The sequence below is a fragment of the Haemaphysalis longicornis genome, unplaced genomic scaffold (assembly GCF_048455015.1).
Source record: "Haemaphysalis longicornis isolate Haplotype H1 unplaced genomic scaffold, Haemaphysalis longicornis Haplotype H1 scaffold_7, whole genome shotgun sequence".
NCBI classification, from domain to species: domain Eukaryota; kingdom Metazoa; phylum Arthropoda; class Arachnida; order Ixodida; family Ixodidae; genus Haemaphysalis; species Haemaphysalis longicornis.
The window spans coordinates 163,726,532-163,750,631 of NW_027526422.1; the positions used below are offsets into that span (position 1 = coordinate 163,726,532).

Below are 24,100 nucleotides of genomic sequence, written 5' to 3' on the forward strand. Positions count from 1 at the left end.
GTCAGAGTCCGAGAACTAAGGAATGAGGCACGGTACGTAGTGATTACCGACACCGGTCGAAGTAGCCTTGAAATGTCCAGGTAGTGTGTCGTGGCCGCGGTAGTACAGCGCGCTCCGAGATCCCGTCACCGTCGTGGAGAACGCAGCTCTCTGGAAGCGCCGCTGTCGTCACCGATGCCCGGCGCGACGACTTGCTTGTGGAGAAGATGTCTTGAAGGTTGTCCTGGTGGAGGACCTCCTGGGTCACGGCACGGGTCCGGTCGCCCGACCGCCGCGCAGCCCGGTCACGATCCACACTTCAATCTCTCTTCTCCCTCGTCTTCCTCTCGGGATCGCCTCTGCCCGCCGGTCGCCGTCGCTGGCCGCTCCCGATAGGCTGGTGGCCGGCGCGAGCTCGTGCCATGGTCGCGAGCACTCGGCGCCGTAGCTGGTGTTAATCAACATGGCGGAGCATCTTGCGCGTGTCGTCTGCTTCGCAGTTTTTTTTCGTCGTCTTCTTTAACCGGCGTTTGGTTTTTGTCCTTGCGAATTCTTCGCATGACAATGGCCAAAACGCCAACAGCTGTGGCACTGAAGGGGCCGGGGAGAGAGAGGTTCCACACGGTAAATGAGTGGCCAAACTTTATACTCCGATGGACGTGTGGTCCCAAGAAACAAAGCTATCAAAGATTCTGTTGGCACCCTGTTTTTCTCTACAACACGGCTGCAACGGTAAACTGAGGTGACTCCCGCTACCGAAAACTGCTCAAGTACCTCCTGAGGTGTCATCTGAACATCAAAACCTCGAACGATGCCCTTCACGCAAGCAACATGGGGGGGATAAATGGACTCACCTGAAGAGGGGCAAAAATTGCGCATTTCAAGATCTCAGCGACACAGGTCTCGTCTGACGATCGGCACAAGACGCCACCTTTGCCAAACGGGCGAACCTCCATAATGTGCTCGAACTTCACAGTAGTCGCTCGAAGTGCCGCCTGTGCAGCCCGCGGGTTCTTCAGTCGGATGAATCCACCAGTCACTGGCAGCAAGGCCACAGGGACGCTCCCCTCCCCACTGCGCTTTAGGGCTTCCAATGGCACGTCCTGCGGACGAATAGAGGCCGCGCGGGGGGAACTCTCCCAGTCATGGGAGTCAAAAAACATCTAGGTGCAGAAACCAGCCACCTGGAAGAAAAGAAAAGACCAAAAGAATGACGGGAAACAACCGCTAAACCGCCGGAAGGTTGGCCGATCACCTGGACCAGGAAAGCGAAAAACCAAGAAGCCTAGAAGTAAGCGACTGCGCTGACAGACACGACATCTGTAGTTTCTTTTCTTCATCGTCCACGTCTCGTTGGCGCCACGTTTTTTTATTTCGTTGAGAAAAATCAGCGTAAAGAATAAAAAATGCCAGCACTCTGGCACTTGCCTAAGTTGTTGTGCTTCGTCCACTCTGATGCCCATAGACGGCTTAAAAAGGGTGAAGGAAAAACGCACAAGTTTTGAATAGATGACAGCGAATAAACGACATCAGGAAAGACGCCTACACAGAGCAGTACAGTGGACAGCTCGCTCAGGGTAAACCCGAGAGCGTGTGGCCGTCGGTACTATCAGAGCAGCCTACCGCGCACCGCGCAAACCATCACGCATGCGCTGTGCGTGCAAAGCGAAGCTATGCTTTCAGCGCCCGTACAGCGTCATCGGAGCGTCTGCGCGTCGTCTGCCCTATTCATCGCGCTTGTAGTGGTGTAGCTATCGGCCACTGTATGATAGAGTGGCTGTTAGACTAGAATCCACACGAAAATATACCTCAGTAAGTGGTAATCAGTATTTTACCTCCAATGCAATGATTTAGACGCAGCAGCATAACTCAACCCTTGCTTCAAGAAGACTCATTCAAGAGATCATGCAGATTTTATCAGCTCTAGTTTTTCACGTGCTAACAAAAAGCCTTTTAAATGCTCATAGAAGCGTGCAATTTAAGGCTTACAATTCATACATGGAAGTTTGTGATACAGGACTGCATTGTTCTCAGTAACGGGGCATCTCCACATCCCCGACAATGACTGCATCTATGCGAGATGGCAAGGACTGGTAGAGGGCCGAAACAAAAGCCTGATCGCCCCCGAGTCACTCTCACTCGTCACTAATTGCCGCCCACATGTGGTCTGGTGTGGCCGCATGAATTCCCTTGAGAACCATGGCAGCTTTCAGACGGCCCCACACATTTTTGAATATGATAAGGTCCACTCCTTTTGGGCACCATTCCAACAACGGTATTTGTTGCTGCGCCAAGTAATCTTTCATCGCCCTAAAGGAACGAACCGGTGAAATGTCCTGCTGGAATATTTAATTGCCATTGGGGAACAAGCGTTGAGCATAAGGTGTCCGAACACCACCAAGGATGTTGCAATACTGCACGGACGTCGTTGTGTCTATAATACGGTAATGAACACCAAAGCTAAGTGGGGACATTGGGCCCCATACGCTGAAGCTTGCTCTACCGCTGGCCGAGACACGTTGCGCGTTCTCTGGATCATTACTGCATGATAGAAATAAAATAAACAGTCAAGACCCCGTACACAACAATGAATGTATGAGTAAATATGTCTTACCGAAACGTGCGCTCTTTGGTCTTGTCGAGTGCAGAACCTGAACTCATCGAAAAAATCACTCTGCCTCAGTCCTCGTATTCCAGCAGGCTTGCTGTGTTGCGATGTGGAGCCTGGCGTTCTTGTTGGAAACTGTGAGTAGTGGTTTCTGCGCCGCAATACGACTTCAAAGGCCTGCGCTTTGGAGCCGATTGCGAAAAGTAGTGTCGAAAACATCCAGGTCCAGTGTCGGTTGGATGGCTCCCGCTGATTGAAAACGGTCCTGCACTGCTGCGGCGACGATGCAGGCATATTCGTCCTCCGTGGTTACTCAAGGCGGAGGCACCCTGGGTACATCGTGGGTGCGAACTTCGTACTCACGGGCTTGAATTATTTGGTTCACAGTTTTAAAAGGCCTCTCTACAAAAGAACCAATATACCGTCGCGAATACCCGCTCTTTGCGAGCCCAAAAATATCGTGTCGTTGATCCTCCGGTACTCGTACCATGACCATCTGCAGCAATTTTGGCACGCTGTACCAATACGGTGGACACACTGGGAACCCGTTATCTGTCGATGAAATGATATGCCAACAAACGCAACACGCATGTGACAGACTCCCAGTTGCTAGACGCCTGAAATCGTATTGCCAGAGAAACTGAAGACGCGCATGCGCACAATGTTTATCAGGAATAAGTTGGTCATTTGAAGGTGGCTGAGGCGCTAGGACCTTAATTCAGTTTACGGGAGAAAACTATGTTTGTTTGCAATTTTACATTTGGGCGTTTTCATGCAAGAATATAGGAATCGCGGATAACGGAAACATACCATTAGCAGCCGATACGCAACATAGCAGACGACGAGCAGACGTTCCAATGACGCGATTCGCGCGCGCTGAAAGCATAGTTTCGCTCGGCATACACAGCGCATGCGTGATGGTTCGGGTGGGGCCCGGTAGGCTGATCTGATAGTACCGGCGGCCACGCGCTCGCGTGTTCATCCTAAGGGAGCTCACCACTGTATTACCTACTTGGCCTTGTGCCGGACGTGTTAGTGCACTACATTCTCACAAACACGAAAAGTGTGGACGTGCGTGCTCACTCTCGTCCAGATCGGAACAAGTGAAGTGAAACTTTACCTCGGCTGCTTGTGTAGCGCCACCGCTATTGCCATGCCTGTGGACATCAGTGAAGCCCTTTCCTCCGCCAAGATGAAGATCGACAAGCTATGTCAGGGCAGAAGTGACCGAAGCATTGGCCAATGCCTGCTCCTGCAGAACTTTGTGCGCAAATGGTCACGGTTCCCGACTGGTTTTCACGACTACCTACACTGCCAGGCCGCAGACTTGGTTGAATGTCGAAGCAGTGATCACAGGACGGCAAATGTGCAAGTCGACGAGACTGCAACATCCGTAAGCGGAACGACCCCGCGCAAACGGAAGCGGGACGAGCCAGAAGGTACGTGTACGAGAGATATTAGGATCCGGATGCACACAGAACTGCACACACATTGCTGGCTAATTAGCCTTAGGGCTAGAGACGCCCCGTAAAACAACTGTCCGTACGGTCGGGGTCTTCTTCATATCCTGCTCGATGTGTGCGCCACTCTTAACAGTGTACGCCTAACCTTTCTGTAAATCCGGTGTAGGTCGTATGTTACCCATTGGTGCGACCATGTTACCAGAATTGCCGGTATGGGCGCAGTGGTCTCGTAGGAACGGTCCCTCTCCCTGTCGCTAAGATAGGGAGCCAACCACCACTGATGTTCAGTTGCAAATGCGCCTCCATAATCTCGCGAGTGCAATGGCCAATCAGCTCCAAAAATGTATAAGTTGCCCTCTATCTCTCTTTCTCAAAGAGAGCTTGCATATCTTGCTCGCCCATGACAGCTGTGTGCATCGCTGAGCGTGGTAGTTAGTTTTAGCTAGCTTCCTCTCTTTTCTTTCTTGTTTGTGTTTTCAGTGATTGACACTAAAATTATGGCTGTTTTTCTTCGTCAAAATCTTCAGTTGCGGGTTAGCGCCATGTTGGCGTTTTCCCTTCTCTGTCTTCGTCTATGACGCACTATTTTTACCGCACTCGTTCGCCGCACTCGTAAATGATATGTGTAGATTTGTATTCTGCGCATGGTTTACGATTCTTCGGCGTTCAGATTCCAGTGTGACGCTGGGAACGATTGTGTTCCTAGACGCTGGATGACGAGACGCTCCTAATACTTTAAGGAAAAGGAAGTGTGGCACTCGTTGTCAAAGAGTAGCACGGCATGCAAGTTTCCGTGGATTTTTGTCGGCGGTGCCGTTCCTTTCCGAACCATTTTGTCCTTGTGTTGGTGGGGTGTGAACTTTCATCATTGTGGAAAGAAGAACTCCCATGAAGCGTTTAGCTATTATGCCTGTAGCCAATATACTAATGACCTTTTGAGCATCTTGAACAATTTTTAAGCATATGTTTTATATTTCCGCTAGGCGGATATCGCAACAAAGATTTCCGCTTTTCCGTTCTTGTGTGTAGGAGGGTGATAAAGTCCCAGCGATTGCATTGCTAGTCCACTACAACAATTGTTTCCTTCGTTCATTCGATCATAGTGTTCTTTCAGTTTTAAAGCTTTTGTCAGCGGAAGGCCAAGGACACGGGTTCGATTGCTGGCTGCGGCGGCCACTTTTCTGATCGACGCGAAAAGCGAAAACGCCAATGTATTCGAGATTTCGACGCACGTTAAAGATCTCCAGGTGGTCAAATATAATCCGGAGCCCTCCACTACGGCGCGCCTCATCACCTCTCTAGCGTCGGCTTGTAAAACCTCACAATGAATCAATAAATTCCTCAGCGAAATTTATAATTCTTTGTTTGCACGTGGGTACAAAAGCCGCCCTTCAAATCTGCCCGCGAAGGCCGCGAATGCATGCCCTCCAGTCAATTGCGCGCGCATCGCTAGCAACACAGTGCACAAAGTTCCAGTATCGGCCTCTGTGCCGCCGCCGCCGTGATGTTCGTCTAGAAGAAAAACTAGTTCACGAACGCACGCGCGCACAAACAAACAAATATATGGCTTGCTCATGGTTTCCTGATCTAACGCTGACGCACACGCAAGCAAGCAGTCAGCGAGCAGGCGTCGTACTGTGTCGAAGCAAGCATGACGATAAGTGCAGGTCTAACTTCCCATGTTGCATGACGCGTCTGTTTCAAAGTCCATTTCATGCGTAGCACATTGTTTACAAATCGCCGCCGTGTATTCCGCGCTGGTTGGACCTCACGGTGTGGCGCGATCAGTCAGTCGACCGTAGAGTTCCTGTATATCGGTTCCAGGACGACAGAAAGCGCACTTTCAGTGCTGCGCACAGTCAGTTCTGCTCAACAGGGCATCGGCGGTTGTGGGAGCGGCGGCAGCGACGGGAGCTCGTAAGATAAGCTGTCCAATATCGTGCGCCAGTTTTTGCCCGGCCGCTCCTCGCCACTGCTCGCCGCTGGCGCGGCGGCCGTCGACGTCTTAAAAGGACACTGAAGTGAATTTGTCGAGATGCTTGCACTGCGTAAACTGGCTCAAATTAACACACTTTTCATTGTTTATCCGGTCGATAAGTCGGTAATTATTTTATAAAGCCCGAAAGAAGAAAAACTACCGTGCACGGTCTGCGGCGGCCGCACCATCTAAAGGCTGTGACGTCGGGAGGAGGTACACCGCGATTAGACGATGCCCAAGGTTAGCATTAAACAAGTTCCTTTTTCGGTTCTGTAAAGCAATATGCTTGACATCTGACGTTATCGTTGCATGGGAATTCTCGATATCTTAATATTCGTCATACCGCGCTTCTGCCATGTTTTCGGCTGTAAAATGCTTAAGAGATGAGCCTCCCAGGACGGCTTGGACTCATACCAATCACTAGCCGAGGCCTACGCAATGGTTGTACGCCCCCCGCGTCACGGCAGACGCTCAAATGCCATGCTCTCTTCCCCCATATTTCCAGCTTGCCTCACTCATACCTGTATCGTAAAAAATTCCCCGCATTTCCCCGAGGGGAAGAATGTGAAAGCGCGAATGCACGAGTTAAATTTGCGCGGTTCGGTAATGTTCGCGAAAGAGAGATCTCACACACACACACACACAACTACAAAGAAAGAAATATGCATTTATTCACAGACACCTATTTGTGTTGTCGTTGTACTTGATTGCTAGAGCGGATCTCAGCTTTGAAATTTCGTGTCAGTACTGCTTTAAGCAGGTGCATTAGCCCTTCTCACGCCCGATTCTTGGCCAATCCCCCACGTGGGTATGTGCCATGTCAGCGGCCAGGCAGAGCGCGCTTATCACCCCCGTTGTTAAGGAAGACGAGGAGATTACTGGCCAATCCCCCACGTGGGTATGTGCTATGTCAGCGGCCAGGCTGCGCGCGCCCATCTCCACGTGCGCGGACATCGCCGGTGGACGCAGGTTCAGGGTCGCTTAAGAAGTGCATTGCACTTAAAAACCGTGTTCGCACCAGGCTAAGGGTCTGCTGATTTTGGCCTGTGCCCACTTCCCGCAAGCAGTTGGTGCTTATGGCAACAGCACGCCAAAGAGAACTCGCAAGCGCGTTAGTGTCAGTTCGCCAGCGTTCTGCGAACTCGCTCGTGCACGGAACCGCGTACATTACGGCCCAAAAATGGTGAACTCAGACTAGAAACATCGGCCGAAAGCGAAAAAAAATACTTAAAATAAAAAAAAAATCACCCTGGGGGATTCGAACTTACGATTTGCAAAACAATACACCTAGCGCTACAGACCACTCTGCCATGAGGTACGACCTCCGGGTGGTGCAAATATAAGGTATCTTATGTATAACCAGTTTACACCTTTCTTTAGTTTTAGCATTTCAAGCAGCTTAGGCCCCGCCGCGGTGGCTCAGTGGCAAAGGCATTGCGCTGCTGAGCACGAGGTCGTGGGCTCAATTCCCGGCGGCGGCAGCTGCTTTTCTCATGAAGGCGAAAAGCAAAAGTGCCCGTGTGTACGAGATTTCGGCGCACGTTGGTCAAAAGTTGGTCAAAAATATTCCGGAGCCCTCCACTTCGGCGCGCCTCATCACCTGTGTTGCGTCGGCGCCTTAAACCCTATAATCAATTCAAGCAGCTTAGGTGACTATTTGTTGTATGGCGCTCGTGCAGTAAGCATCCCCCCAATTTCCACAATATCTCACGTCTAGCAATTGCATTGTTTCAGACGGGAAAGCGTTTGCATGTGTGTGGTCGTGCTGCTGACCGCTCTGCTTGTTCACCCGGTGCAAAAATAAAGTGCTCCCGGCTCCCTAGTTTTACGCTGTACGGTAAAAGTTTCAGTTGATTTGAGTTCCTTAGTACCTATATTGACTTCGCTGACTCTTCTTCCACCTTCAAGTGGCCTTAGAGTTTCCTACTAGCGTGCCAGTCCGCGAAGCGTCGCATGTCGCTTGTGCAGAGCTTGTGTGGAGCGACCTGTACTTGGAGCTTGACCCAGTGTACAAACTGACAAACTAAAGAAACGCACGTTCTTCCATTTACAAACGTGTTGTGGCTTAGTTTCAACTGAGCTAACGAATCACGGCGACCCGTCGGTGGCCGGCAGACTAAACGCTGGGCCGACTGACTCTGTCGGAAGGTCGGCGAGCCATGCAGTAGCGCAGTCATGCCAACTTCCTCCTGACGTCACACCAAAACGCCACAGATATTTGGCGAGGATGCAGAGAGGAGGACAGCATTTTTGAATGGATTTTGCTACTAAACAAATTCGTGTAAACGCACTCAGAATGGTCGAAATATGTCCTATGGACTCCGGACTACATGTTGCGCTAGTAATCCCGCAATGTTTACAAATAAATTCTGTGTCCCTTTAGGGCCACAATAGACGGAGCGAACCTTCACGACGTAGTTCGCGTGGCGGAAAATCCGCCGTGGCAGGACGCCGTATGTTCGTCGGGATCAGCTTTACTTTCCTCCATGGTCGGTCTGAACTACGAAGACACGGCGTCCACCTCCGCGTTGACGCTTTATGCTCTCAGTATGGCTAACTCCATGCCCATATTCAAAGTCGTTGTTTAGTAAACAGACCCAATCAAGAAGAGAGAGAGAGAAAGAACTTTATTTGCCCAGAAGTAGAGAGGTTGGACTCTCTTTGCCACGTTAGTCACCCAGAAGATCTTGGTCCCTGGCGGCTTCTTCGGCCAGATTCCCGCTTGGGTTGCACGTGGTTTGACGATTTAGCATGACTCTGGGGTGTTTGTTCGCCTAAAATATGCGTTTTCAGTTGCCAAAAGCGCTAAATGCAGTAAATAACGAAACAAAAAAAAACAGTGTCCCTGGGGAGATTCGAACCAGCAACTCCAAGATCATGGAACTGACGTTCTACCTGCACTCCGCCTCACTAGAAGGCTCTTAAGTGCAAAATAGGGCGTGTCAAGCCTGGTTCTTAATACATACGACTGGCTGCTTCTATTTGGCTGTATTTGAGATTCCCTCGCAGTAATATCGCCTGTTCCTTACACGCCCATCTTGTAGACGTTCCCCAAGTTGCTGCTAATACAAGTTATGTAGCCGGATTTCATTTATTTAGCCTACAAAAACCTGTCGGACATGGCTATCTCTGTGATACAAGCCACGTTAGTTGGGTCGGGACCGTGTTGCGCTTGAAGCTTGAGCTATCAGAACAGCGCGGACTTCAGTTCTTGCCACTCTATTTTCCTCAATCGACGTCAGATTTGGAATCCGCTTTTTTTTTGCTCCACTAGGCGCGGGACAAGCGCACGTCTATCAAACTCTTCCAAAGCGGCCGTCTGCAGCGGCCCGTAAATTGGTTCCTTCGGTTTGCCGCTCCGCCGCGGATGAACTTTTAAATGCAGAGCATTTCTTAGCCACGCCTCTTCCTGCGTCGGACAGCGTCCACAGCTCCGCGTCCGCAGCAGGTGCGCCTCGCCTCCTTCCCTCCTCTCTCTCAACAGCAGCTGGCGCGCGCATGCGTCGTAGTCAGCCCGTTTGCTCCGTCGCGGTCTCGGCGTAACAGGTGCGTGATAGCGGCGCGGTGGGGCGTGGAAGGGCGCGCGCTACTTGCGCATGCGCACTCTCCCCCCCGTACTGCTCTCCCTCTACTGCGCGCGCTGCAATTATAAAGCGGCTAGCGGTCGCTCGAGCTTCAGTCACTGCGTTGCTCCTTCCTTGCTTGGTTGACGCTCGCTCCACCCTAATGCGACTTTACTCTCCACTCTCTACCCCAAACCAACACCAACGCAACTACGACCCAACTACCCACCCTAACGTGACTTTACGCGGCGTTAACGACCCCCAATGCTCTGCATTTACTCGTGTTCCCCTCGCGGGAAGGTGCGGGAATTTTTTTTGACCCAGCTAGATTGGCGGAGGATGACGTTTTTTCCGCAGCCGGGCGTCGGGCGCGCGCTGCTGAGCGTTGTTCGTTCTTTTCGTCGCATATTCGCTCCATGTATTGTGGCCTTTACGCACGCATGCATGTTTGACATGCACGGTGCCGCGCGCAATTGCCGGCAGATCGGCTGAAATGGGCATGCAGTATTCTTTCCTCCGTGGTGCGACCCTTTTATGATGCATAGTCTGCCAACTTTTTAAATGTCGATAACAACGTCATGACATAGGGAAAAAGAAAAAAAAAGGAGCCATGCATTTTTTGGTTCTGTTAAGCTTGTTTCATTCATGTCACTGAACTCAGCGTGCAATCCTTACGCGAATTCATATGCTTGCGCGTTATTAATGCGCGGAGGAAGTGATCGGACGCTTTTTACACCACTGCATTATATATTATATATGTATGCAAATAAAACATCCCTGATGTATTGGTGTGCGTAAATGGTAGGACTGCATCTCCATGCTTACTCCCGCACAGAAAAATAATGACAGTGAATTTTTACTCTTCGTACTGGTGAGAGGGAGACGATGCACAGGTTTACACTTCACTGGTGCGGGAGCGGAACTGGCGCTGTACTCCGCCCCACACGACAAGGGTACGCGGTCAGTTTTGCTCTTCCCCCACGTGGGGAGGGAACATTGCATCCAACTCCCCGCAGCTTTCGAGGGGAGTGCGTCAACGCTTTACAATGACTGCTGGAATCTTCATATACTCCACTGATTTCTAAGAGTGTATGTCAGTTCGTGTGCCTCTTGTATAGTTCGTCGTTCGCTTCCAGACCATTGGAAGCGGCTGTACAGGTGACAAAGTAACTTTCTGCATTATGGGAATATCTTGCCGAAGCGCAGATATTCTGCCTCCAAAAAACTGTATAATGTCGTTTGTGAGTCGGTAATGAGTTTATACTTCTGTTTGATACGTCCGCTATTCGTATTGCGAAGTAAATGGCGCCAACTTGAACTCCTTTGTTTCTGCATGTTGTAGGGTCATGCAGTCACAAAGGTTGCTCAGAGTAGTCAATTGCGACAATTGGGCCCTCGTGCTTTCGTACATCTAGGTGTGGCTGTATACTGTGGTCTGATGATATTGAAACTTTAGAAGAATAAACTTAAGCCTTTCATACCGCACCTTCTTGGGTAGGATTCCTTATTGATTGATTGATTGATTGATTGATTGATTGATTGATTGATTGATTGAATGATTGATTGATTGATTGATTGATTGATTGATTTTAGGGTTTAACGTGCGGTCGCAACGCAGGTGTTGACGGGCGCTGTAGTGGAGAGCTCCGGAATATTTTTGACCACCTAGGGATCTTTACGTGCGGAGAAATTTCGTACACACGGGCGTTTTTGCTTTTCGCCTCCATCAGAAAAGCGTTCGCCGTTGTCGGGTATCGAACCCGCGTCGTCGTTCTCAGCAGCGCAACACCTTATCCATTGAGCCAGCACGGCGGGTTTGTGTAGGATTGTATATATATGTTTGTTAGAGGAGAGTTTTTATGTGTAGTCGCTGGATAGGTGCCATGTCTATCGGGCACGCAGAAGTTTCCTTGCAAAGGCGGAGGGGGGTGGGTTTCTGACTTTTTTTTCTGTCCTGGGGTGAGGTTTCTTTCCAAAGGGGGTACGATGGCCCTACCTGATTTTGTTTTTAGATCCGCTTTCTGGGCGCAAGGAGAGTGGTTTCTGCGATTTCTTGAAATGCGTAGGGAAACCCAAGTTGAGGTCCTATTCATCGTCATTATCACCCACAACCTGTTGTCCTGCGCTTCCCGTGTCCATTCTTTTATGCGAATATTGTTATTTTACCCTTCCATCAAGTAAACGGCGTCCCCTTCTTTTAGACCCCTTTATGAAAGTGCATTCTCTTGTCCTGGTGGTCCGCCCTTTGTTAGTTCATCTCACGGTCAAAATTCCGAGGATTATAATTTTTTTTTTCGCTTTCTTTGGTGCGGGTATATTTGTGGTTTAGTAGGCTCTGCAATATTCTCGTCATGATCATTGGTTGCACGCGTCTTACATTTTTTTTTCTTTCTTGCTCTTCTTTTGGTTAAACGTTTCATTTGTTGGCAATATTTGGTTAAAGATTTTCTGTTTGTGGCAATTGTGAGTTTGCAACAACTCGCTTGTCTAGAACCCCGCCGAACATTTTTTTGTGGCTGTTCTCTGGAGGGATATTCTATCCTATTTTGAGGAGGATGTTTAACTTGACCGCGTAGCGCCATCTGTCGTTCACGAAACCAAGCTTGCCGCGGAGACATAACCGTGGGAGTATTGAAAGGTGTATTGTATAGTGGGAGTATTGAACATTTATGTTATTACACGCTTCCCCGCACGGGGCACCTTGAGCAATCTTGGTGACGGTACTGGCGATACCGCGGACCCCGAGCCCCCAAACATAAGCTGGATCCAACCGTGGTGATGTGTTTTTAAGGTGAAGGGTAGAAACCTCAAACGGAGGCCGTCGGAGCCCAGGTCAAGCTCCGGCGGATGGGCTCCCTGTCTGTTTACCAGGCAGGGAGCTCCGGGACCTCCTCAGCCATCAGGGTAAGGTTGTGGAAGAAAGTATCCCCGTCTCCCTGCTTCTATACTATGATATATGGCATTTTCTAAACCCCCCCCCCCCAGACGTGATCGGCCCCCGAAAAGGGGCCGCACCGAAGTTTTATTCCCACCTCTGTCAACAACTGTCCTTTCAACAAACATGAATATATATTCTCGTTTTCTTGTGATCGAGTCAGCTGACCCAACGATACCCGTCGCTTCACTGTCGGTATTCCTTGTCTCGAAATTTCTGCGAAGCACATGAGGTGAAAAGTATGAAGCCAAAAAGCTCAGGACAGGAGAAATCCTTGTCGAACTCAACAATGAAAAACAATCCCGCACACTTCTTGCCCAAACTCGCATCCATGATCTGGACATCAAGATCACGCCCCACCGGAGCCTGAACAGCTCCCAGGGTGTGATTTCAGAGTCGGATCTCCTTACAGAAACAGATTCCGACCTTCTTGAAGGTTTAAAGGACCAGGGCGTCACAGCTGTGCGGCGCATCACGATGCGCAGGGACGATAAGATAATCCCAACCAAACACATTATCCTGACCTTCGACCGTTCGACACTTCCGCAATATATAAATGCAGGCTACATCCGATGCTCTATTCGACCGTACATACCGAACCCGCGCCGCTGCTTTAAGTGCCAGCGGTTCGGGCACAGCACAACCTCTTGCCGCGGCAAAACAACCTGTGCGAAATGTGCAGCGCAGAACCACCCCACTGACAATTGCACTTCTGACAACCTCACATGTGTAAACTGCAGGGGCCCTCATGCGGCCTACTCCAGGAAGTGTGAAAAATTCCAAGTGGAAAAGAAAATAATCCATCTAAAAGTGACAGAAAACATCACCTTCCCAGAGGCGCGGAAGAGGTTCGCCTCTTTCCCCCTGGGGAGGTACGCCGACGCGGCTCGCCGGGGGGCGGAGCGGCGTCTGGTTTCGGCTGGGACCCAGTACCGCGAGTCGGACTTGGTCCCTCCGCCACCCCCCCCCCCCTGGGTTGCCTCTGGCCGCCCAACCCACCACCACGCCGCTTGCTGAGGCAGCAGCGGTTGTGGTGGCAACCTCTTCCGTCGAGACCGGTGCCGCTCCCGTCCGTGCCTCCCCATCGTCCAGTGCGTTGGAGTGTGCCAAGGACACCACGAGCCCCGCACCGACTCCCACCGCCACCGCACCGCCCGTACCACTTCTGGTGCCTCCGACACCACCGGCGGTGGCGGCTCAAACGAAGGGCCCCCGAAGGGGGGCCAAGTCCGGGGTGCCCGGTTTGACGGGCACACCCAGGACATCGGACGACGAGATGGACGTCCTGCCGTTCTTGCCTGCAACGCAGCGCAAGGAGCGGCCTTCGACGTCCAAGCCTTCAGATAGGCCGCCCAAAAAGCCCAATCCAAGAGTCACAGCCCCGAAAGACGACACATAAACATACACACTCCAGTAGCTCTCACACCAAATAATGGGAAGAGAAAATATTGTTCAATGAAACTGCAGAGGCCTTCTGAATAATCTTGACGACGTGTGTGAGATTCTGCATACCAATCAGCCAAGTGTAATGTGTGTTCAGGAAACACATTTGAATTCTAAACACACAAATTTCTTGAATAGTTACCGGGTATACAGGAAAGACAGGGATGGCTGCACACACTCTTCTGGCGGTGTGGCCATAATCGTCCGGAAATCCTTAGCATGCCACCCTGTCACCTTGAACACTATCCTTGAGGCTGTAGCCATACGCTTAATAATATTTAATAGGTTGATAACGGTATGCTCTATATACATTCCTCCTGATGTTTCACTTACGAGCTCCGACTTCGAGGCGCTGGTTGACCAGCTGCCCGAACCATACATCCTTACAGGCGACCTTAATGCTCACAACTCTCTTTGGGGCTCTTCCAGAACGGATGCCCGAGGTCGCCTGATAGAAAAATTCCTTACATCTTCTGGAGCATGCCTTTTCAACAATAAACAGCCTACATACCATAACATAGGTCACAACACATACTCATGTCTTGACTTGGCTATTGGCTCCGCAGTTCTCTTTCCTCTTGTCGAGTGGGGAGTGGGAACTGACCCATATGGCAGTGACCACTTCCCCACCTCACTCACATACATAGGTAAAGGCCCAAGCAGTCCATTTTCCCATAATAGGTTCAATGAAGCACGAGCTAACTGGAATACATTTACACAGACATCCAAACTACACCACTCATCCATAGGACACCTACACGTGGAAGAAGCTACTCAACTCCTCACGGCGCACATCCTCGACGCCGCCGAAAAGTCCATTCCCCACGCCTCTGGAGCTCCGCGCAACCAGCGGAGGCCGTGGTGGAATGAGGACTGTAGGCGGGCGCGAGAGGCCCAGAACAAGGCGTGGGGTATCCTTCGTCGGTACCCCATGTCGGGTAACCTCATTTTGTTCAAACGGGCCAAGGCGTTCGGAAAACGTGTGCGCCGTGAGGCAAAACGAGAGAGTTGGCGCACCTTCCTTACATCCATTAACTCATACACAGATGCACATAAGGTATGGACAAGAATACGCAAACTTAAAGGACAACATACACATAGCCTGCCCCTGGTCAGTACAACAGGGGACACACTCGAAGATCAGGCTAACACTCTTGCACAACACTTTCAACACGTTTCCAGCTCTGCACACTACACAAACACTTTCCTGAAACATAAAAATACTTGTGAAAAGAAGTCCCTACATGAAAATAACAGGTCAAAATCTGGTTACAATTCTGAATTTACACTCTATGAGTTGAGGGCTGCACTGAGCACGTGTAAACCCTCAGCTCCAGGCCCAGACAACATTACATACACAATGATACAGCACCTACACGCAGACACACTTGAAGCACTTCTACATCTATATAATAAAATATGGCTTTCGGGGCACATCCCAAAATCTTGGAGGGAGGCTATTGTAGTGGCGTTCCTGAAGGAGGGTAAGGACCCTTCTTCCCCGCCAGTTATCGACCCATCGCCCTCACAAGCTGCCTGGCCAAGCTTCTCGATAAGATGATCAACAGGACACTTGTGTACTTCTTAGAGTTCAATGGTCTTCTCGAGAGCTGTCAGGCCGGCTTCAGGGTTGGGCAATCCACAAACGACCAACTCGTCGCCCTTGAGTCGTATATCAAGGATGCTTTTGTCCATAAACAATTTTGTGCTACGGTGTTTTTTGATCTTGAGAAAGCCTACGATACCGCTTGGCGATACGGGATACTTTGCGACCTAAAAGCCTTCGGTGTCTCGGGAAATATGTTTAATACACTTCGTAGCTACCTGGCGGAGCGAACCTTTCGTGTGAGAGTGGGCACTGCCCTTTCAAATGTTTTCCTGCAGGAAAACCGCGTGCCCCAAGGCGGTGTTTTGAGCTGCACATTGTTCATTGTCAAGATGAACTCACTTCGAAAGGCTTTGCCACGAACCATTTCCTTTACAATATATGTAGATGATGTGCAAATATCTTTTAAATCATGCAATATGTCAATCTGCGAACGCCAAGTCCAGCTTGGTGTCAAGAAACTAGCAGGCTGGGCAGATCAGAACGGTTTTAAGCTGAACCCAGTCAAGAGCACTTGTGTTGTGTTTTCCAAAAGGCGTGGGATCAGGCCAGATCCAGACATCAAACTGAATGGTGTCTCGATTCCGGTCAAAAAAGAACACAAGTTCCTTGGTATAATTCTTGATGAAAAACTTTCCTTTATCCCTCATATGAAACAACTAAAACAAAAATGTCTTAAAACAATGAATATCCTGAAGGTTCTCTCCCACCATTCGTATGGTTCTAACAAAGAACTCCTACTACGGCTCTATACTGCTTTGGTTGGGTCTCGTTTGGACTATGGCAGTGTGGTATATGGGTCGGCGAGTAAAACAGCATTGCGAATGCTTGACCCAGTACTACACTTGGGGCTACGGCTTGCGTCGGGTGCTTTTCGCACTAGCCCTGTCGAGAGTTTATATGTTGAATGTAATAAGTGGAGCCTTGAGAACCAGCGAACGTACATGGACTTACTTTATGCGTTTAAAATTTCATCTCAGAATAACCACCCTTTTTATCCTGTCCTTAACGATACATCCACATCTCTGCTGTTTGTAAATCGCCCGTCCGTTACTCCGCCTTTTTCTCTTCGAGCGAGAGAGCGAGCCTCGGATCTGAGTGCTTTGTTTTTAGATGTGTACAGGTCATCCTCTTTAAATATTTTACCGCCTTGGCAAGTTCGCCCTGTGTCCTGTGACCTTTCTTTTATAAAGCTTGACAAAAATCGTGTACCGCGAGCTGCAATACTTCAGCACTTTCTTTCTTTGCAGTTCAAATACCCACGTGCTGAATTCTACAGTGACGCTTCTAAAACCTCCACTATGGTGTCGTGCGCTGCTCATGGTCCAAATTTCAATGCAGCCAGAACCATGAGCGTGCACACAATTTTTTCAGCAGAAGCGTACGGAATTTTGCTGATTGTACGACATATCCTTGAAAATCAAATTCCCAATGCTATCATCTACACAGATTCTTTGAGTGTTGTTCGCGCATTATCATCGCATAAACCCCCAAAAACCACATAATTAATCTTGTATTAAACACTATCATGTCGGTGTATGCGGAGAAGCATCGGCTGCTCCTCTGCTGGGTCGCAGGACACGCTGGGATCGCTGGGAACGAGTTGGCGGACGAGAGGGCCGGTGTTGCTGCACTCAGGATCACTGTCGACATAACAAGCGTACCATATACAGACCTCAAGCCTCACATAAAACAACACCTGCGCAGAACATGGCAAGCACACTAGGACGAACAGACAGACAACAAACTACACGTAATAAAGCCACACTTGGGACGGTACACAACTGACTCACACAACAGACACACAGAAGTCGCCTTGGCAAGGCTGCGGATAGGGCACACCCATGCGACGCACTCGTATCTGCTGACGGGATCTCCTAGACCCCAGTGCGGCAGGTGCGGAGAGGCCCTATCCGTAGTGCACATACTAATAACATGCAAGGCACTTTACAGAACACGACACAAACACTTCAGAGAACTCTACAGACAACATATTCCCCTACATCCATCTCAGTTTCTGGGTGACGATGCCATGTTTTCCGTTAAACGTGTGTGTGAGTACTTGTCAGATGTGAATTTTTTAAACCTCATTTCCTATCACGGATAATCAAATCTGGCCCTATACACCAGCCATCACCATTGCCGTTAATTGATTTTATTGTTGTTTTGGCTTTAGTGGCCACTATTTTATTTTAGATACTTTTGTTTGGCGCTCTTTGCCCCAGCTGGCCTTGCGCCAAAAAACTCTAACCATCATCATCATGTTATTACACGCTTTATAGTGAGCTTTATTTTAGCTATTCTCGACCTATAATGTATGGTTTTTTTGGTTGCTGGGAGACCAGGGTTAATCCTGTGTCCCTTTTCTTCTTAGGCCACCCACTGTTGGCGCCCGCATAAGTCCCCGTAGAAAACACAGCGCGGTGGCTCAGTCGCTAAGGCGTTGCGCTGCTGGGCCAGAGGACGATGGTGCAATTCCCGGCTGCGGCGGCCGCTTTTCTGATTTAAACTGAAAAAAACGCCATTGTGTCGAGATTTCGGACCACGTTAAAGAGCTTAAAGTGGTCAAAATTCTTCCGGAGGCTTCCCCTACGTCATGATCTCCGCCCACGCATAGCTTCGGTGCATGAATTACCGGAAAAGTATATTTTTGATCTTTTGTTGAAAACACGCTTTGGTGTGGTGGCGCAAGTTGCGGGCATGACTGGAGACCATGCCTGCCGAGCATGCTGCCACCCACGGGGCTATGACTAACTTCACCGCACAGGCGAGACGTCTGGTGAAAACGCGGATCTTTTCTTACGTATCTGACGTTGTATCATTATCCTCCTTTCCTAACTTCTGTTGCCGTAGCGCCACAATACAGGTTCAGCGGTGCCATCCAACTTGGCTGCCTCATTTGTAGCTTCCGGGATGCTGCATTGACGTATTTCCGAAGACGCCTGATGAGCACGGCTGATAGCGGACGGCTAGGAGCCTCGGGAAATCGAAAAATAAGCCTAATAACGCTATCGCGTTAAAATGTAGCGACCTGATACAGACATCTGGCGCCTAAAAAACGCTACCTTTTGCGCACTTGATGCCACGAATGGGACTCCGTTTTCTAAATTGGTGAATTCCATTTCGTTTGTGTTTTACGAAGTATTACGAAAGGCGAAAGGAGCAGCTGGTTCTGATAAATAACGGTTATTAATGTTCCCTCACCTTTCTCAATATTCTCCAACTTATCCAACTATCTAGTCTAAATCGATACATGGGAGTCACTAAGCTCACATTGCGAATTTTTTCGGTGTCTGCGCTTGTGTCACGCGGTGGTCCAGCCCTGAACTACCACATCAGGATGGCTAGGTTTTCTTGCAAAGGTTAAGGCTTGGGCGAGTTGGTGCATGATTACCAATAGGGGAACAGCGCAACACAGACAAAACATAAGAAGAAGGGGACAACCACTGCGCTCGTGGTTGTGTTTTGTCCGTGTTGCGCTGTTCTCCTATTTGTAGGTTCTCTTTCCGCCTACACACGACCGTGCTACAGCGGCTACGTCCGCCACTCTATCCAGACCATGGCCGATGCTGCTGAGTTTGGGACGGCGCCCTCAAACGAATTTCAGGTAACGGCTGGCAGAATCTCTCGTTTCACTCTTCGTAGAACCATATCTTTGAAACCAGTGACGTTTCTGTAGGCTTCGTTTCCAGCTTTTCTTTCCAACCACGTTCGCAGCGTCGATTGGAGCCATTTTTTAAAATAAATTGACATCGATCGATACGCTGCTTCCGCAGCACCCGTTGCTCCATCATTACAACAGCAGAAATATTCCACACCAAGATCACTTACATTGTTTAGCTTCATCAAGCTCGCTTCTCGGTTTCTAATTTCTTTCACTCCGGATATTTTTTCCTTTTTATTTACTTTATTCTCTTCGGCATGTAAAAATGACGGCTTCACGCCAGGTAATTACGGTACTGTACGCTATCTTCCCTTCCCCCAGCCATTACGACCACTTTCTTCTATCTTATTCTGCGCCACCAACACCGCGGCGACCGTCGCATTTCCTCTTTTACTCGTAGCGCCGTTCTTCGTACCAACGCCTGACCTCCTACGATAGTAGATAGTTTAAGCATATGTGTGCCCCGGAAATGGCAGGCGGGCCACCCATCACTGGAGGAAGTGCATGGGCACGCCGACGGGAGGCACCCGTCAACGGAACGAATGAGCACATGCGTAGTGGGGTCACGGCAACCGCTGGCGCTAGCGTAGCGTGCGCTAGCCGCTATGCCAAAACTCGCTAGTATTCTTTTTTGTATGGCTGGCCAAGTACGTCACAAACGTAACGATTGCGCCTTTGCTGAGAACCCGACGTTCCCTGTCCTTTCGTGGCTTAACGCCCCTCCAACTCGGTTTCTTTTACGCGCGTGCAGTCAGTGCTTCAGAGGGTGTTTCACCCTGAATCAACAAATCCATTTTGCCTGATCGCAATCTGCTCTAATGAAACAGATAACTGTTCCTTCACTACTAATAAATGTTTTCGTTCCTTGTTTTTACTTAAACAGATGATCCTGGTTCGTGCAAGCTGCCCCGATGTCTCATTTTGCCAGGCCAGAGATCCACCCAAGATGACGCGCCAGGTTGTAGAAATCATGTTTCCGATGCTGAACGGAAAGGATATCCGGATTACTTCATTGCGGGAGCACAATTGAATACGTTCCAGTTGACCGACCCACCAGGCTACTCAGGTCTTCCTTCTTTCCTATCGGTCTTCAAGCCCTACCTGCCATTTGGTCAGCACAGGACCCAAAAATCTCCAGAAGGCACGCAGGAGTCGCAATTACCAACATTGCAGTCGGGTGAATAAATTGTTCAAACAGCTAATTTTTATTTCTTATTTGTTTTGCAAGACGTTGTCAAAAGATAGATGGTTAAAACTCGAACCTTTCTCCTACGCAACCTCAGTGACAGTTAAAGTCCTAAATCCAAACTGATTGACGATGTCGGAAAGGTGCAATTTGGTGGACGTCAGCTTCATAACGCCAGGAACCCATTTTCAAATACGACCACGAGAAGCGGCTTTTTTTTCTTGGGGGGCCGTTTGCGTAAGTTGGCTTTTCTCAAGTGCGTGCCGCTAAACGACGCACAAATGAAACATAAAACGCTATCCTTCAATACTGCAATTCTGTCTTTGTACTCATTTTCAGCACACTGCTACTTTCACGAGCACGCTACTACTTCCGGCCGGATGGACGGAAGGTTTGTACTGAACCCAGGATAAACAAGAAAACAGGGGCAAAATATGGCGGCGGCAGGTCTCAGATACGAAATTGTGGTGTTAAGAACGCGTGGGTTTTATAGTTAGTACTTTAGCAGAAAAAGGCCCGCACCAACTACCAGCGGGGCTTACACGGCTCGGGTCCCCACATGTGATCCCAAGGACGCTAAAACTCAAATTTCTGCCGAAATTCACACTCTACCGACGGTGAAATGTCTTTCTTTGAGGTTTATTCCGACGGGCCTGTCTCCGGCCCCGCTGAAACTTTTTCGGTTTATGTGTTGCGTCGGCGCGTCAGACCTGCAATCAATCAATCATGATAAACCGAAAAATTTGCAGCGGGGCCTTTCTCCGGCCCCGCTGCAAATTTTTCGGTTTATTATGATTGATTGTAGGTCTGACGCGCCGACGCAACGCAGGCGATTAGGTGCGCTATAGTGGAGGGCTCCGGATTCATTTTTACCATGTGGAGATCTATAGCATGGGCTGAAATGTTGTACACACGGGCATTTTTGCTTTTCTCCTCAATCAGAAAATCCTTTCGGTTTACCCTACAGGCGGTTGTTTACATGCACAGAGTCACGTCTGCGACGAATCGCCCGTCCTCATACAGAGATAGTGTCAAAATACTCTAGAGCTGTCGCCCTAATGTACATACCGTATTGAAATGAGCTGATATAATGAATTGGATGCTATAAAGGATCTATCATAACGCCGGTATTATTTATACGTCATGACTGGATAGTTCCAAGGGAAGTTGTAAACTTTACCGAACTCCTGTCTGCTCTCTATTCAAGGCCATGTACAGTCTGTGTCAAAATTTTGTGGGCCACGGCGACCGTGGCCGGGGCAGGCGCGTGGCCGAGCAGGGGCACTGCGCTTGCCGCTTTCGGCTGGTTACGCGGCCAAAGAGGGTGAGGGGAATTTTTGCGCTTCCTTTCGTAGTATGGCTACCGCGAAAAGGGTAGCGGGGCCGGTTTCTCAGAGCAGGCGCACTTCGCTTCGGTGCAGGCACTTGGCGCAGCACTTGTCGCTCCGAACACACTTCAAAAGCAAGAGCAAATGTTTCGCTCGCTCTATTTAGCCGCGAAACCAGCCGACAACGGCAGACGCAGCGACACTGGTCGGCTGGGCGCCTGCTCCGGCCATGGTCGCCGTGGCCCACAAAATTTTGTCAAAGACTGTACGTAGTGAATATGGTTACAGAAAACCGGTGGAACTCTTGTTTTATCGAAGCTATCACAAAACATTTTAAATACGAATTAGTTTCGACTAAATTCTAACGAAGTTACACGTAAGTGACCTGATTCGCTCAATATCACACGGTTGGATACTGCAGCCAAATGTTGCCCTTCTTTTTGATTGCATACTTTCATGCCTTGGAAGTTTCTCGATTCGAGAAATGTTAATTCTATTGATTGTGACTTTCTTTTATTTTTCAATTGGTTTTTACTTCTTCCATTTCACGTGAGGATGCAGGGTACCATAGTTTTTCAATTTTGATCGTTTTTTCTTGTTATTACAAGCAATGCCTTTTCCGTTGCTCTTTTTGATTATCCATTGGTGGGGATCAATTCAATAGATGGTCTAGAAATTCGTAACTCACTTAGGTTATATATGTCGTTTTGTACATTTCTTACGCTTCAATCACTGCAGTATACACAGCACTCTCATGTTATTTCATTTTTTTCTTGTGTATTTATCTTTACTTGCCGTATTAAATGTCTGATTTGCCTATCCATAGCCAAACTAGGCGAGTTTTAGTTTCTAAGTATTACATTTTGGAATTGTGTATTCCCAGTATGTACATACACTGTACAAAAGAAAAGAAAAGTTGGTAAGTTACAATGACAGATCACGTAACAGATTTATTCAAATCCTTTGTTCGAGTTGGTGTACCATACAAAGACGCCTGCGCTTTAAACACGGTATGTTCTGGTACACTTCCACATATAGAGCTTAACAAACTTCGCCAGCGCTGCATTGTGTAACATCTCTCTCCTGAGGTAGCTGTTCGCTAGTCCAGAAATGACAGATCCGGGTCCGTCACTGGTTCCTCCAGCGGCAAACCGTATTCATCTGTGGATGTCGGGAATGGTGCCCCCATGACCGGGTAGCTGTCGTCGTCTTCATCGTCGCAGGAAAGCTCTTCCAGTAATTCGGCTTTATCTTCGGCAGCACGGTAAGGGCTCGTCGAGCCCAGAAGGCGGGGTCGCTTGGACGGGTTCGCAGCATCTGCGAGGGAAAAGCAACAAAAATTTCCTTGTAGAACAACTTGCAACATACCACGAACAATGTCAGCCTACGTCGTAAAGCAGCCGCAGCTACTCAATGCGCTTAGCGAGAGAACACAAGAGCACGCGAAAGCAGCAAAGTCGCCCTGGCGCAGCACTTACCATTTTCGGGGTCTCCTGACCGCTTCTGTGGTGAAGTGCTTCCCAGCTCCACTGCAGGCACGTTTTCCACTTTGACGGAATCCCCGTCGCTGCTCACAGTGGGCGCATCACAGCAGCCACTCCTGACAGGACGGGCCCAGTCCCTCCACAGGTTTCGCAACAGCAGGCGCCGCCGAATCCCCGGGTCTCGACGGCTGCCATCCAGGGCTTGGATCTTCTCCCTGGCAGCAGAGAAAAGAGACTCAGCATTCGATTCAATCACAAGGAACGATACAGAGGGATACTCAACCGCAAACAGGGCAGCAAAAAAACACCGCTGACACGACACCTAGAAGAGAAACGACTGAATTAACTGAGTGACTTGCTTCTTTCGCTTTTTGACCTTATCTCATCCCCTTTCCACTAAGTGAAACGTGATTGGTGGGGCATCGCTTATTGCCCCCGCCTTTACTTAGAAAACACCCAGTCGGGCGACAAAAGCGCCACGCCTTTATGACAAAGCTTCTTGTTCCAGGAACAAACCCAGGGAACACGTGGTACCGTCCTTCTTACCTTGAAGCGATCGCTCGTGCGGTCAAGGTCAACCACGCGCACGTGCGGTTGTCCGCGCCCGGGAGAGCGCCTCTGACAGCGAATCCACAAATAAATAAAAATTAAAACAGGGTAAACTGGGGCAAATATGTACTGATGAATCCTATTGTTCCAAATAACTGGCGCGAGTGGTAAAACCATCCGTTTAAAATTAGCTTAACACACAGTGTCATACTTTTAAAATGTGTTCCGCGTCGAGCTACAGGTTTTACTTCTGTAATAATTTCAATGGATGTGACTGTCTGTTTTCTATATTTTTGTTCGTGCACAGTGGATAA

General features: G+C 49.3%; 1 protein-coding gene across 2 annotated transcripts; it reads left to right on the forward strand.

The window, feature by feature from the left end:
- Positions 1 to 3,290: 3,290 nt before the first annotated feature.
- On the forward strand, positions 3,291 to 23,323 carry LOC144145417 (uncharacterized). Of its 2 annotated transcripts, none has more exons than XR_013317497.1 (2): positions 3,291 to 4,026; positions 20,123 to 20,694. XR_013317497.1 is itself a non-coding variant. In XM_077677029.1 (2 exons), exons 1-2 carry the CDS (start codon positions 3,741 to 3,743, stop codon positions 23,304 to 23,306), a joined length of 315 nt encoding a protein of 104 aa, XP_077533155.1. In that variant the 5' UTR covers positions 3,348 to 3,740; the 3' UTR covers positions 23,307 to 23,323. The 2 variants fall into 2 exon arrangements, 1 of the variants encoding a protein (XP_077533155.1); XM_077677029.1 differs by lacking the exon at positions 20,123 to 20,694 and adding an exon at positions 23,278 to 23,323 and having other exon boundaries at positions 3,348 to 4,026.
- Positions 23,324 to 24,100: the final 777 nt, after the last annotated feature.